Below are 15,729 nucleotides of genomic sequence, written 5' to 3' on the forward strand. Positions count from 1 at the left end.
CTTTCAAATAATCTATAAAACTTATGATTTATTGATGATATTAGAGCCTACTATAACTCATTCTTTATTACTTAAGCCAACAAACTTTAAACTTGAGGACTGAAAATTTAATTTCTTAAAATTGTTTAGCAAAATAGTCATTAGTTTAATAAACTAGGATTTAATATTACTTTAATGTTCTTTAAGTTATTCTATAAGCTGTATGATATGATTGTCATTTCAGTGGACTAGAATTTTAATTTAAAACTTTGATAAAGAGAACAAAAGCAGTAGGCAATTAACTTTATGATGCTTAAGCAAAAATAAATACAGGCCATGCCCTGGTCAATTGGTTCAGTGGTAGAGTGTTGGCCTGGCGTGTGGAAGTCTCAGGTTCGATTCCCGGCCAGGGCGCATAGGAGAAATGCCCATCTGCTTCTCCACCATTCCCCCTCTCTTTTCTCTCTATCTCTATCTTCCCCTCCTGCAGCCAAGGCTCCACTGGAGCAAAGTTGGCTGGGGAACTGAAGATGGCTCTATGGTCTCTGCCTCAGGTGCTAGAATAGCTATCGTTGCAATGGAGCAATGGCCCAGATGGGCAGAGCACTGACCTCTAGTAGGCTTGCCGGGTGGATCCCGGTCGGGCACATGCGGGAGTCTGACTCTCTGCTTCCCCGTTTCTCACTTCAGAAATATACAAAATAAGTAAGTAAGTAAATAAATAAATACAGGCAAAACCCCAGAAAACAAAACAGGATTGAGATGTATAGTCTTATAGTATTTGAGTTAATTCCAAAAATGGAAACAAAGATTAAAAGGTATGATATTAAAAATTTAATGGTCTAAGTTCTCTGATATTTTGTTTACAATATTCTAAAGTATCATATTTAATTCTGTCTCTGAAGAATTTTTAATACCAAGGGATTCATAATATGATAAATCCAGAGGTGTATTAAGGTCAGTTGAGGCCCCAGGCACAGAAGAAAATATTGGGCCCCTTACATTAAAAAAAAATGTAAAGTTGGGGTTTTGCGGGGCCCTTCAGAAGTTGGGGTCCAGGTCACGCTCCCAGTGCACCCGCTGTTAAATCTGCCTCTAGAAATCAGAAAGCTGAATTTCTTTCCTTCTGACCCAGTCTTTAAAAATCTAATTGGGAGCAACATAAACAGGAATGTTGGAGTATAGAAACTATCCTTGTGGAAGCCTGGACATTGGACTTTCTAGACAAAGACTTTGAGTCAGCTATCTTAAATATACTCAAAGAACTCTGGCCAGTTAGCTCAGTTAGTTAAAACGTCATTCTGAAATGAAAAGGTTGCTAATTCGATCCCCAATCAGGGCATACGTGGGAAGCAACCAGTGAATGCACAACTAAGGGGAACAACAAATGAATGGTTCACCCCACCCTCTATCCCTTCCTCTCTGTCTCTCTAAAAAGCAGTAAAGATAAAATAAAACAAAATATACTCAAAGAGTTAAAGGAAACCATGCCTAAAGAACTGTAGGGAAGTTTGACAATCATGTCTCACTAAATAGAAAGCAGCAATAAAGAGAAAGAAATTATATTTTAAAGTGCAATAATTAAAAGGAAAATTCAATAGAGAGGCTTAATACCAGATTCATACAGGCAGAATGTTGTTCATTCATAAAAAGGAACGAAGTACTGTGCCACAGACTAAATGTTTATGTCCCTCCCTGCAATTGACAGGTGAAGCCCTCATCCCTAATGTGAGGTGGGGCCCTTGGGCAGGAATTAGGTTTAGATGAGGTCATCATGATAGAGCCCCAGTGATGAGATTATTGCCTTTATACAAAGAGGAAGAGATCAGGGCCTTCTCTCATTCCACAACTCGGGGCAGCAGCAGGGGTGGCGGGGGAAGGATCTTGATCTAATTCTTATACCTTATACAAAAATTAACTCAAAATAAACTATGATTTAAGTGGAAAATGTAAAACTATGCATATTTTCAAATAAAGCATAGGCTAAAAATCTTTGGGATCTAGGGCCAGGCAAAAAGCTTTTATTTTTATTTTAATTTTATTTATTATTTTTAAATTTTTTATTGAAGTTATTGGGGTGACAATGGGTAGTAAAATTATATAGGTTTCAGCTCTGGCCAGATAGTTCAGTTGGGTAGAGCACTGTCCGGAAGCGCAGAGATTGCCAGTTCGATCCCTGGTCACGGCACATACAGGAACAGATTGATGTTCCTGTCTCTCTCTTGCTCATTCCTTTCCTCTCTGAAATCAATAAAATAAACAAAAAAAATACTGCTTTGAAAAATTATATAGGTTTCAGGTGTATAATTCTATAATACATCATGTGTATATTGTACTGTGTGTTCACCACCCCAAGTCAAGTCTCCTCCATGACCATTTATCTCCCCTCTACCTTTTCCTCATACCTCCTCCCCCACTTCCCTTTCCCTCTGGCAATCACCATGCTGTGGTCTGTGTCTATGAGTCATTTTTTTGCTTAATCCCTTCACCTTTAACCCCAGCCCCCAACCCTTCCCCCTGTGACAGCTGTCAGCCTGCTCTCTACCCTAACAGTCTGTCTCTATTTTGCATGTTATTTCATTTTGTTCATTAGACTCCATATATGAGTTAAATCATATGGTACTCATTTTTCTCTGACTGATTTATTTCATTTAGCATAATGCTCTCCAGGTCCATCCATGCTGTCACAAAGGTAAGATTTTCTTTAATTTCTTTTTTTTTAAATGGACAAGTAGTTTTTCCATTACATAAATGTACCACAGTATTTTTACCCCCACTCATCAACTGATGGGAACTTTGGCTATTTATAATCTTGGCTATTATAAATAACGCTGCAGTGAACATAAGGGTGCATATATATTTTATATATATTTTCAAATTAGTGTTTCAGGTCTCTTCGGATACATTGCCAGAAGTGGAATTGCTTGGCCATAAGGCAGTTCCATTTTTAATTTTTTGAGGTAACTCCATTCTGCCCCTTCCACAGTGGCTACACTAATAGGCGTTCCCACCAACAGTGCAAGAGGGTTCCCTTTTCTCCACATCCTCGCCAATACTTGTTGATTTATTGATGATAGCCCTTCTGATAAGTGTGAGGTGCTATTTCATTGCAGTTTTAGTTTGCATTTCTCTAATGATTAGTGATGTTGAGCATCTTTTCATATGTCTATTGGCCATCTGTATGTCCTCTTTGTTGAAGGGTCTATTCAGGTCCTTTGCCCATTTTTAAATTGTATTGATTATTTCTTTGGTGTTGAGTTGTATAATTTCTTTATAAACTTTTAGTATTAACCCCTGATCAGATGTATCATTGACAGATATATTTTCCCATTCAGTAGGTTGTCTTTTCATTTTGATGATGGTTTGCTTTACTGTGCAAAACCTTTTTAGTTTGATATAGTCTCAATTTGTTTATTATTTTTTCTTTCCCTTGCCTTAGGAAATAATATCAGAAAAAATATCGCTACAAGAAATGTCTGAGATTTTACTGACTATATTTCTACTAGGATTTTTGTGGTTGTGAGTTTAACATGTAAATCTTCTGCTTTTGCTGTGTCTCATAGATTTTGGGTTGTTATGTTCTCATTTTCACTTATTTCAAGGTATCTTTTGATTTGTTTCTTGATCTCATTGTTAACCCGTTTATTGTTTAGCAACATGTTGTTTAGCTTCCACGTCATTGTGTTTTTTAATTTTTTTTGATTGATTTCTAGTTTTATACCATTATGTTCAGAGAATATGCTTGATATAATTTCAACCTTCTTAAATTTATTAAGACCTGTTTTCTGTCCTGAGAATGTGGTCTGTCATGTGCACTTGAAAAGAATGTATATTCTGTTGCTTTGGGGTGAAATGCTTTGAAGATACCAATTAAATCCATCTGATCAAATGTATCATTTAAGGCCACCATTTTCTTATTGATTTTCTGTCTGGAAGATCTATCCATTGATGCCAAAGTGATGTGTTAAAGTCCCCTACTATGATTCTATTATGGTCAATCTCTCCCTTATGTCTATCAAAATTTGCTTTACATATTTAGTTGCTCCTATTTGGGGTACATACATGTTTATGAAGGTTATACCCTGTTGTTGGATTGCTCCCTTTATCCTCATGTAGTGTTCTTTGTCTCTATAGTGCCTTTGTTTTAAAGTCTATTTTGTCAGATATAAGTATTGCTACCCCAGCCTTTTTTCCTTTTCATTTGCATAAAATATCTTTTTCCATCCCTTTATTTTTAGTTTGTAGTTTTCATTCTGAAGTGGATCTCTTGTAGACAGCATATATGAAGGTCTTGCTTTCTTATGCATTCAGCTACTCTATGTCTTTTAATTGGAGCATTTAAGCCATTTACATTTAAAGTAATTATTGATAGGTACGTGTTTGTTGCCATTTTATTTTTTTAATTGTGTTTCTCCTTCTTCTTTCTTCTTCTTCTTCTTCTCCTTTTCCTCCTCCCCTTCTACTTCTTCCCCAAGCCCCTCCTCTCCCTTCTCTTTTTTCTTCTTAAAGCAGGCCCTTTAGCATTTCTTATAATATTGGTTTGGTAGTGATGAACTCCTTTAGCTTTTTCTTGTCTTGGAAGTTCTTTATTCTCCTTCAATTTTAAGTGATAGTATTGCTGGGTAAAGTAGTCTCGGTTGTAGGTCCTTGCTTTTCATCATTTTGAATGCATATTTCATGCGAGTTCTTCTGGCCTGACCTGTTTCTACTGAGAAACAGCTGACAGTCTTATCGGAGCTACCTTGTAGGTAACTGACTGCTTTTCCTTTGTGGCTTTTAGGATTCTCTTTTTGCCTTTAACCTTTGCAATTTTAATTATGATTTGTCTCAGTGTAAGCCTCTTTGGGTTATCTTGTTTGAGACTCTCTGCCCTTTTAGACTTGTGTCTTTTTCCTTCACTGGGTTAGGGAAATTTTCAGTCACTATTTCTTCAAATAGGTTCTCAATACCTTGCTCTCTCTCTTCTCTTCTAGTATCCCTATGACACAGATGTTATTATGCTTCATGTAGTCCCAAAGGTCCCTTATACTCTCCTCATTCACTCCTCATTCTTTTAAATTCTTTTTGCTTTTGTGATTATTTTTTTTCTATCTTGCCTTTCAAATCACTGGATTTGATCCTCTGTTTCATCCAGCCTACTGTTTATTCCTTCCAGTGTATTCCTCATTTCAGATATTGTATTCTTCATTTTTGACTGGTTCTTCTTTATGGTTTTCATGATTTCATAGTTCTAAGTTCCTTGTAGTTCCTTGAACATTCTTATAACCATTTTTCTGAACCCTCTATCTGATAAGTTGATTGCCTTCATTTTACTTAGCTCTTTTACTGGAGATTTTTTCCTGTTCCTTCACTGGGGCATGTTTCTTTGTCCCCCCATTTTGGCTGTTTCTTTGTGTTTATTTCTATGTATTAGGTAGATCTGCTATGACTTCCAGTCTTGGTAGGGTAGCCTTATGTAGTAAGTGTCCTTTGGTGTCTAGTAGTGCAGTCTCCTTATTCACCTAAGCTGGGTGCTCCAGGAATGTCCTTGTATGGGTATGTGGGCTTTTATGTTGTACTTGAGTCTTTATTGCTATTGGCCCATTTGTGTGTGGGCTTGACCCTCAGGCTGGTTGACTGAGAGGCTCAACCCTGATATGGCTGGGGAGCTGCTGTGCAGGTGCTGACCACATGATGTAGGATTCACTTCAGCAGGATATGATGGCTACTAAAATATCCCTTTGGATATGCTGCTTGTGAAAAATTTTGAATTCTGCTCTGATATTTTCTGAAGCTGGCCACTGGGTGTTGCTTCTGGGCCTCTTGGGTATAGGCCAGTGTCAGATCCTTCCTGTGACTGAGGCTGGCCAACCTTTTTGGAGCTACAATGCAATCTACAGTTTGTGGCTGCCACTGCTGGGTCTAGGTACACAGGGGAAGGACTAAGCTGTGCACCAAGGCTGGCTGTTCCCAGCATCAGGCCTGAGGACAGGTCAGCAAAAGTCTCAAGGCCCACTAAGACCTGCCTCTGCCTGCCAGTTGCCTAATGGGCTCAGTCACTGAAAGAGCCTCTGGAGGTACTTGCATTGCACGAGGTAGGTTATTGTTGAGTCACCAGGTAGAAGTAAGTAGCATTCATGATTGATACAGGTTCAAATTCAATGCCAGTGCTGGGTCTGAGACCACTCAGCAGAGTCTCAGGGTATACCAATTTTAAATGACACCCACTGGGTGCTTGCAGGACTTTGTGGTGGGGTCAGAGTTGTCAGCATGTGGTTAGCAGAGCTTATTAGGCCCAAACAGACCAAGATTTGTCTGTGTGAAGGGAGAGCTCTAAACTGATCTGGTGTGTGAGGGAAAATGGCCCCTGTTCTAGAGCCACACAACTCAGTCTGTCCTAGATTCTGCCAGGAGGAGATGGAGCTCAGCAGTGTGGGGATACCAGGAGTTGGGAGGATAAGGCTAGTGGGTCTCCTATGAGGGGGAGGTGCTGGTCAGGCTTTGGAGAAGGTGGGGAGTGTGGCCTCCACTCCAGAGACACATTAACTCAGTCCTTCCATCAGGGGTCAGGCAGGTGGGGTTTTTGGGAACCTGGAGAATGGGGCCCAGAAGGTGAGGGTAGGGTATCTCCCATGAGGGAAAAGTGCCACTCAGGTTCATGGGAAAGTAGGGAGGGATTTCTCCCACCCAGAACCATATAACTTAGTCACTGACACCCTCCAAATCTGTCCAGACCTCTACACCTGGGCCAAGTGAGCTGACTCCTCAGCAGATGCAAACTCTGCAGGGTGGTTAGAGGGAGTCCAGAAGCTGGGGCAATTCCATTCCCCCAGACTGATGCCATATGAAAGGGAGTGTTCTACCCAAGAAAAGTAGTGTCTGTGGTATGGGAGAATAACTCAATGAGGGATCCTTATGGCTGTCCCTTCTGTTCTTTCCCCAGGGCCACAAACTCCAGTCTCTCCTCATGGGACTCTAGTCTGCTCTACCCTTCCTTTCCTGGAGCCCAGGGTGAGTGGCTGTGGATGAAATTTTGTGCTCTGGCTGCTTAAGAGGATGCCTGTGTCTCTGCCAACTCTTGTCTCTCCCTAATAGAGAGAATCCCTGCTGATTTTCACAGCCAAAAGTTATGTAGATACTTCTTCCTGGATCTGGTGCCCTGGACTGACAGCCTGGCTTGGGGTTGAGACCCCATACTTCTCAGGGAGAACCCCCCCCCCACAGCTGAGATATCCCTCCAGAATCTCAGCCGCCACCTATGGGAGTGGGGACAGCCCTTTTTGCATCTCTGTCCTTCCTACGAGTCTCGATATGACTTCTGCAAATCCTTGGTTATAAGACTTCTCTTCAGCTGGTCTTCAGTTAGTTATTCAGGATGATTGTTTTATAATTTAGTTGTAATTTTAGTTTGGTCCTAGGAGGAGGTGAGTGTACCTTTCACCTACTTAATCACCATCTTGGATCTCTAGGCAAAGAACTTTTAAACTTGACACCAAAGCATGATCCATAAAAGAAAAATTGATAAACTGAACTTCCTTAAATTAAAAACTTTTCTCTGTGAAAGACCCTGTTATGAAGATGAAAAGATATGCTATAGACTAGGAGAACATATTTTCATATAACATATTCAGCAAAGATCTAGTATCTAGGCCAGCGGTTCTCACACTTTTGGGTTGCGACCCTGGTGGGGTCGCCTAAAGCCATCGGAAAATACATAATGCATATCAGGTATTTACATTCCGGATCATAACTGTAGCAAAATTACAGTTATGAAGTAGCCACCAAAATTATTTTTTTGGGGTCACCACAACATGAGGAACTGTATTGCGGGGTCACGGCATTAGAAAGGTTGAGAACCACTGATCTAGGCGATATCTACCTACCTACCTAGCTACATTTTTTTAAATCCTCACAACTAAAAAAAAAAAGTGTAATTAGAAAATAGGCAAAAGACACAAAGATAAATTTCACCAAAGAGGATACATAAATGGCAAAGAAACATATGAGAACATGTTCAACATCATTAGCCATAAGGGAAATTCATGTTACAAATACAATTAGATATCACTACCCACATATGAGAATGGCTAAAATAAAATAGTGACATTACCAGTGTTATGATAATATCCTTTGCAATCAACTATTACACTGCTAATCTTCTACCTAATAAGGGCTTTTCTACTTATTTTTGCAGAAGTGGAAATTTCTTTATTAAGTATGTTCTGAATACTAAATAAATCATTATCTGATTTTACTTATGTTAGTTAATTTTAGTAAGCCAACAAGACCTCTAAATTAAATTTCAGATCAAAAATATTTACCATAATATATAGAAAAAATATTTACAAAGATATTGATAATTTAAAACACTACATACAATTCATAAAGAAATATATAATATATAAAGAAAATTTTCTTTTATATGCCTTACATAGCACAATACTTCTCAAAGTGAATCTAGTTCTCTTGCATCAAAATTTTAATAATGATATAATAACTATTCTTTTCAAACATGTTTTTTATTTATAAATTAAAACAACATCACGTTCAAAATATTTATATGTAATTGAATGCTGTAGAAACATTACTATATTATATTTGCCGTAATATATAAATTTAGCAACAGTTATATTAAACTTTCCAAATCCCATATAAATTTTAAATGGAAGGGAAATGTTTCTGACAACATATTACACAATTTACTATGTCTGAAAATTATTTTGACCTAGCTACTGAAATAAAATAAAATTTAGTTAGATATACCCACCAATGTGCTAAAAATATGTTTATCTTACAAAGTATAGTAAATAATTATTGTTTGAAGTAAAAATTATTACATTATAAAAGAAGAAGAAAAGTTTCAGTAAATAAGTTACAATAAAGGGATTAGTTTTGTTTTGTTATAAGGCCATTTCATTGGCTTCTACCCTTTTAACTTTTTATGACTCACAAGAACAAGAACAGGATTTGCCAAAGTAGTACACAAAGTTCCCATCTATTCATCCAGTTTTCCCCAATGATAACTTTTCATATAGTACATTATTAAAACCAGGAAATTAACACTGGTACAATGTTTTTAACTAGAGATTATGTGGATTTTACCAGTTTTTACATGTGCTAATTTTTAAGTGTGTATAACTATGAAATTTTATCACATTTACATGTAAGAATGATCACCACGTAGATGGCATTTGAAGCTGTGGTATTAACCTCTTGAGTAGTGAGGTTTTTTTATGCTCGCTGATCCCTGGGAGTGAGTTTTTTTCAAAAAATGAAACAGTTCTACTTACAGTTTTATTAACTTAAAATCATGATTGTTTGATAACCAATTTATGGAAACAAGAAGAACATACATTTGCCTTTTTTAAATGTTGCTTTACACATTTAAAAAATAATTTGATCGTACTCGGGATGGTCAGGAAGCACGAGGACGTACATGAATGAATGTTTATACTACTCAAAGGGTTAAAAAATATCATCCAGAGAGAGGTTAGACTGAAATAAAGGTCTGAAGTCAGAACACTGGCAAATACCCTAAGTAAGAGTAGGTCCAGGGGGAGAAAATGAATGAAAAACAAGAAGAAATAGTCAGAGAAGTAGGAGGAAAATTAAGGGAGAGCAATGTCCTGAAACCCAAAGGAAAAAGAGCTTCAATATGACAGGAGTGACTTCTGAAGGGATGCAGGGTAAAGTAAGGACTACAAAGAGGCCATTGGCCTGACCAGTGGTGGCGCAGTGGATAGAGCGCTGACCTGGAATGCTGAGGACCCAGGTTTATTTTTATTTTTAAAATATTTTATTTATTGATTTTTTTTTTTTAGAGAGAGAGGAGTGAGAGAGAGAGACAGAGAGAGAGAGAAGGGGGGAGGAGCAGGAAGCATCAACTCCCATATGTGCCTTGACCAGGCAAGCCCAAGGTTTCGAACCGGCGACCTCAGTGTTCCAGGTCGACGCTTTATCCCACTGCGCCACCACAGGTCAGGCCTTTTTTTTTTTTTTTTAATATATTTTTATTTTATTTATTCATTTTTAGAGAGGAGAGAGAGACAGAGAGAGAGAAGGGGGGAGGAGCTGGAAGCATCAACTCCCATATGTGCCTTGACCAGGCAAGCCCAGGGTTTCGAACCGGCGACCTCAGCATTTCCAGGTCAACGCTTTATCCACTGCGCCACCACAGGTCAGGCGGACCCAGGTTTAAAACCCTGAAGTTGCCAGCTTGAGCGCAGGCTCACCAACATGAGCCGTGGAGTCACCGGCTTGAGTGTGGTATCATAGACATGACCCCATAGTCACTGGCTTTAGCTCAAGGTTGCTGGCTTGAGCAAGGGGTCACTGGCTCAGCTGGAGCACCCCCAACCCCATCAAGGCACATATAAGAAAGCAATCAATGAACAACTAAGGTGTCACAACCACAAGTCGATGCTTCTCATCTCTCTCCCTTCTTGCCTCTCTGTCCCTCTTTCTTTTTCATTCTTAAGCTAAAAAAAAAAGAGTCCATTCAAACAAGTCCATTGGACCTGACTAATTGGTCGTTAATAACTGTTGCTAGAGCAGTGCTGGCAAAATAGTAGGACTAAGAGAATGACTGGGGAAGTATGTAAATGGGCCCAGTGAACTATGAAATATCCAATGAGGTAAGTGGAACAATGAATATAGAGAGAAAGAGATTATAAATGAGGTGCTAGTCTAAATACAACTAAATACACATAGGAAGAGATAATGGGTAGGAAGGAAGAGGGGCATTTCTGATTTTGACTTAACTGAGGAGAAAAATATGTCTTGCTAACGAGTCATGTTTAGTTTAGCAATTTAAATATGTGTGACCTCAACATTCCAGCTTAGATCAGGGGAATTAAAAGGATCTAACCAAGAGAATTCTGGGAAGAAAAAAACAGCCTCTTTACTGTAAAGGTACAATTACAAGAAAGAGATTGGGTTTTCCAATCTCTCTTTCTCTCATCTCTTCTTTTTCTTTTCTTTTTCTTTTTCTTTTTCTTTTTCTTTTTTTCCTTCCTTCCTTCCTTCCTTCCTTCCTTCCTTCCTTCCTTCCTTCCTTCCTTCCTTCCTTCCTTCCTTCCTTCCTTCCTTCCCTCCCTCCCTCCCTTCCTTCCTTCCTTCTTTTCCGCATTGGTAAGCAAAGGGTGGGGTGGCTGGCGATAAGGTGGGAGAGATGTGCAGAGGTCAGATTTTGCAATACTTCAAGAGTTCAGTAAGGTCTATGGATTTTCTTTTCTGTGCAATAGGAAGCCATTGAAAGGTTTACAGTATTTAAAGGGCAATCTGGTTGAATTGTGGAAAATGTACTGGATAGAGAAAGGATGGGTAAGAGATGATTGTGGCTTAACCTGGGGCAATAGCAGCATAAATGGAAAAAAAATAGATGCATACAGTTGGAGTTAGAGTCGGCCTCATTATGCTCTCTACTGCTAGGGTCACTAATGATCCCAAAGCAGAGTTAACGTCTCTCTCATTTTTGCGCTAATCCATGGAAATAAGAACTTTGTTTTTGGCTCCAGTTGTTGGGCTATGTGAAAGTGATTCCTCAGTCCTGTTCTGTTGTCTTTCTCACAACCAAATGGAAGTCCCAAAGCTGACCACTGGATGATGTGCATTGGTCCCTTAATGACAGCTCACTCCAAGCACCTAGGTCGAACTTACCTTTCCATGATCATCCATGGACCTGAGTTTCTGTTTTTGTCCCTTTACAAGTGACAGTTACTTAAGAATCATGACAATGTCAGGGGCACAGTTATATTACCGGGGCCTGGCTTGCCAATAAATATCTGCTGAATGAATGAGCAAATTAATCCCTCTGAGGAAGACTAGAAATCCCCATTTTATAAAAGGGAAACCAGGCTCATACCAGCTTTGGCCAAAATGACATCAGTAGTAACTCAGGATACAGACTCAGGTCTCTGACACTAGATTTCATTAAGATTTGTAGATAATCTTTTTAGACAAAAGCCTCCATCCCCAAATAACTTGTAAGTGTGGAAGTTTCAGGGTCCATATAAAGTAAATGTTTAATAGTAGATACTGTCAGTATTTCCTCATTCATGAGATGCTCTAAGTGATGTTTAATTATCATTTACTGCTTTCAAACTTAATTTCTGTTGATCTTTAGTTCTGATAGTCATATACAGCACCCCTTGGATAGTCATTTTAAAATGATTTTACAAAAACAATATATCATCTTAAACATTAAATTAGTCATTTTAGCAAGATTGTACTTTTCAAATATTTATATGTTCACACTCTCTGAAAGTCTAAAAGAAAACAGACACAGAAATTAAATATAAGAACACCCAATGTTTTATCTACTGTGCACAAAAATTAGAAGATATTTTATAGCTTCATATTCATTTTGAAATATCTCCTAATTTTTGTGAGCAGTATAGTTTGGTTAAATAAGAAATTAAAAGATTGTTGTGGTTTCAGAGCTTTAAAATTTTGAACATAAGGTTCAGCATCCTCATGATCTAAGTAACATAATTCAAACTGACTTTCTATGACATTATAATTAATATAAAGAGAATAGCAGTACCCTCCTACTTCACATATACAACAAAACACAAAAAACTTCAATAGACTGTAAATTAGTCAATTACAAGCACTAAATAAGTTAATTTTCTAGGGTACATTTCATCATAATTCACAATGTTTTAAAGCATTTGTGTGAATGTTTCATGACTAGATATTGGCTTTCAATCTTATACTCACTCTTTCGTGATACTTTTGGTTCTTTTCTCTAAGACTCCTTATTTGAACCATGAATTGTTCTACTTCATTTTCCTTTATATGACAGCTGATAATAAACAAAGGTAGCATTCATTACAATTACTTATCTTAGGAAAAATTAGTGAGACAAAGTTAAAAAATAAAACTAAATTATTTGAGTTGAAATATAGTATTAAATATAATATAAAAACCCATTTAGGGATAAGACCGTTTCTTAAGTAATTTTGTGTTTCTGGGAATATTTTCCTCAGTAAAATATATATTAGAGAGAGAACTTCAATTTTTAAATCAATCACCACTCATATTTCATAGTAGTAATTTTGATGCTTTCTAATTATCTATAAATAATTCAGCTTTATGCAAACCTAGAAAAGGCGACATTGCAAGCATACTTTCTAAAATTCTAAAAACATTCAAGCAAAAATGACAAAACAAAGACTTTATAACTGCGTACCCAGCTTCTTGAAACAGTAAAGCAAACTAAACATACCCTTTGGTTCAAGTTCATTAGTATATCTCTTCTATAAATAATAAAAGCTTCTTTCCTGACACACACACTTATTTAATACCTGCAGTATTTGTTGAGCCTCTGCTAGGTATGAAAGGGAGAAAAGTGCAGAAAGACTGTGGTATAGGCCATTTGATGGCTATTTGAAATGTTAAGTATACCTCTATGCCTAGTATGTCTTATAACTTTAAATCTGAGACCAAAATAAGGTCAATGAAATTGATCTATATAAACCTCTTACCTCAATTAAAAAAAAATTACAAAAGTATAGCAGCTCTGTGGTGTAGTAAACAGAGGAGTGAGTGGTTAGTGAATAAGGAAGGAACTCCAGCATTCAAGCTTGTCCCAACCACTTCTTACCTATCTGACCTCAGGCAAGCAATTCTCTGAGACTCAATTCCCAAGCTGTCAATGGAGATAACAATACCCAGCTGTACATACTTATATAAGGATTAAAATAAGAAATCATACATGAAAGTTTCTGACATAGAGTAAGTACTTAGTAAATTTCAGTTGAATTTGAATCACACTTCCTCAGCCCTTCCTCCAAATGGACATTTATATCTGTGACATTGTATACTTAGTAGAGAGAAAAATAAAGCTCCGTATTTCCAAATGATGAGAAAATAGGACAGAAATACAAAACAAGCAAATCCTTTAATGACAAAAAAGCTCTATTTGGATACTATGAAACTTGGATTTAGGCTTGGTTTTCCACTAGCTGCCTCTCACCCTGTTTAGGCCTTGGCTTGCACTTGTGTAAATAAGGGAATTGAAGGAGATGAGCTCCATTGTTCCTTTTTAGTTGCATAAAACCCTTTTTTAAGATTGTTATTCATTTTAGAGAGGAGAGAGAGAGAGAGAGAGAGAGAGAGAGAGAGAGAGAGAAGGGGGAAGGAGCAGGAAGCATCAACTCCTATATGTGCCTTGACCAGGTAAGCCCAGGGTTCCAAACCGGTGACCTCAGTGTTCCAGGTTGACTCTTTATCCACTGCCTCACCACAGGTCAGGCAGCAAAATTCTATAAATTGAATTTATCAGTGTTCCCTTTCATGTAGTCCTACCTACAGTACAGATTTAATGAGCAGTCTCTGCGTGCCCAGCATTGTTTTAGATTGTACAGAGATAGTGGTGGACAATGTCTTTATGGTCCTTGCCCTCAACACGCTTATATTTTACTAGACAATAAAGAAGTAAACACACAAACATTTTCCCTATGCTATGGGGCAAAAAACAGGATATGAAAACAATAGATGAATGAAAAGACTACTGTAAATTGGGTGGTCTCCACGTAATAGTTAGAAATAAAGCTATAGGCAAATATAAACCATCTTTTACTTCTTACCTAAAGCTTAGATATACAAAAATTTTGAAAAAGTGCCTTTTCTATCTCCCATTTTTAAGGAGAAAAACAAAAATATAAGTGAAAATGACCTGAAAAGAGTCTATGCTACTTACTCACATAATTTCTGCAATGATAGATACGGTGGCCCTGATGCACTGCATGGGTGGGGCAGGCAGATGAATCTCGGCTGTGCTCACCATTGGTTTCAGACCGAGAGCCTAGCTTGATGAAAGCAGGAAAGATATTTCATGGTACACATTCGTACTAAAAAATTGTTGTTTAGCTGAAATTCAAATTAAATTGGGCATCTCTATTTTTATTTGCTCTATCTGGTCACCCTGTGCTTACGTCTAGCATCCCTCCCCTCAAAGCATTGAGGAACAAAAATTCCTTCTCCAGTGAGCAAGCAGTTCAGAAAGATCTGAGATATCCTTAAGGTTTTGACGGCTTCATCCCCCCTTCTGGAGCGCAGGATAGTTGCAGGTCTAACTTACCCTAGACTCCTCGGAATCACTTCCATCTCCTCGGGCCTTGTGGAGAGATGGGCCCACTAAGAAGCAGATGAAGCCGAACTTCAGAACTCTGCACTGTTAGCCACTGCGGGAATTCAAGCTTCACCTTCTCTATACCTTTTCCTTTTCATCTCTCCCTCATCTACTCAGTGCCCTCGTAACCCACGTGCAGCACTAACTGCTGAGGCAAGTGGGCTAATAAACTAGTGAAGTAAAACATAGTAAAGAGATTTGAAAAGGATATAGTACTATTCTAAAGCACAATGTGAAATTGTTAGTACACAATGTATACTAGTAACCTCCCTGTATTATTAAAATGCTAGTAATGTGTCAACTTTGTCTCTCCATGCAATTTTATTGAGAATTCTGAGAAGAAAACAAATTTGGACTCCAAAAAATTCTATACTTTTATCTTTTTGTTTTAACCCGTGATCATATCCATACCTATTTCTATATCTATGTCCGTACTCCTTGTAGAAAACTGGGAGGGAGCAGTAACAAATACAAGGAGGAAATAAAACCATCGTTACCCAGACATGATCACCTTACAGGGTTAACGTTGGCACTCTCAGCTCTTTACAACCATGGATGTTCATGACTTTATTTTCTTGGGATATATATTTTTAAAAACTTCAGCTCTTTGTTAGGAGCTGATATTGTACAAGAGA

The 15,729-nt window shown here is 37.9% G+C and overlaps 1 protein-coding gene across 2 annotated transcripts in view; it reads right to left on the reverse strand.

Moving 5' to 3' along the window:
* CCDC83 (coiled-coil domain containing 83) overlaps positions 1-15,729 on the reverse strand; it is a 62,511-nt gene that overhangs the window by 36,802 nt on the left and 9,980 nt on the right. Inside the window, exon 3 of one of the 2 annotated variants that reach the window (XM_066253701.1) lies at positions 12,679-12,763. The exons of the other annotated variant lie outside the window; for it this stretch is intronic. Coding sequence (XP_066109798.1) covers positions 12,679-12,763 — 85 coding nt within the window. The remainder of the gene's footprint in view (positions 1-12,678; positions 12,764-15,729) is intronic. 2 annotated transcript variants of the gene reach the window in all.

Source organism: Saccopteryx bilineata, chromosome 1 (genome assembly GCF_036850765.1).
Source record: "Saccopteryx bilineata isolate mSacBil1 chromosome 1, mSacBil1_pri_phased_curated, whole genome shotgun sequence".
In the NCBI taxonomy this organism is placed as follows: domain Eukaryota; kingdom Metazoa; phylum Chordata; class Mammalia; order Chiroptera; family Emballonuridae; genus Saccopteryx; species Saccopteryx bilineata.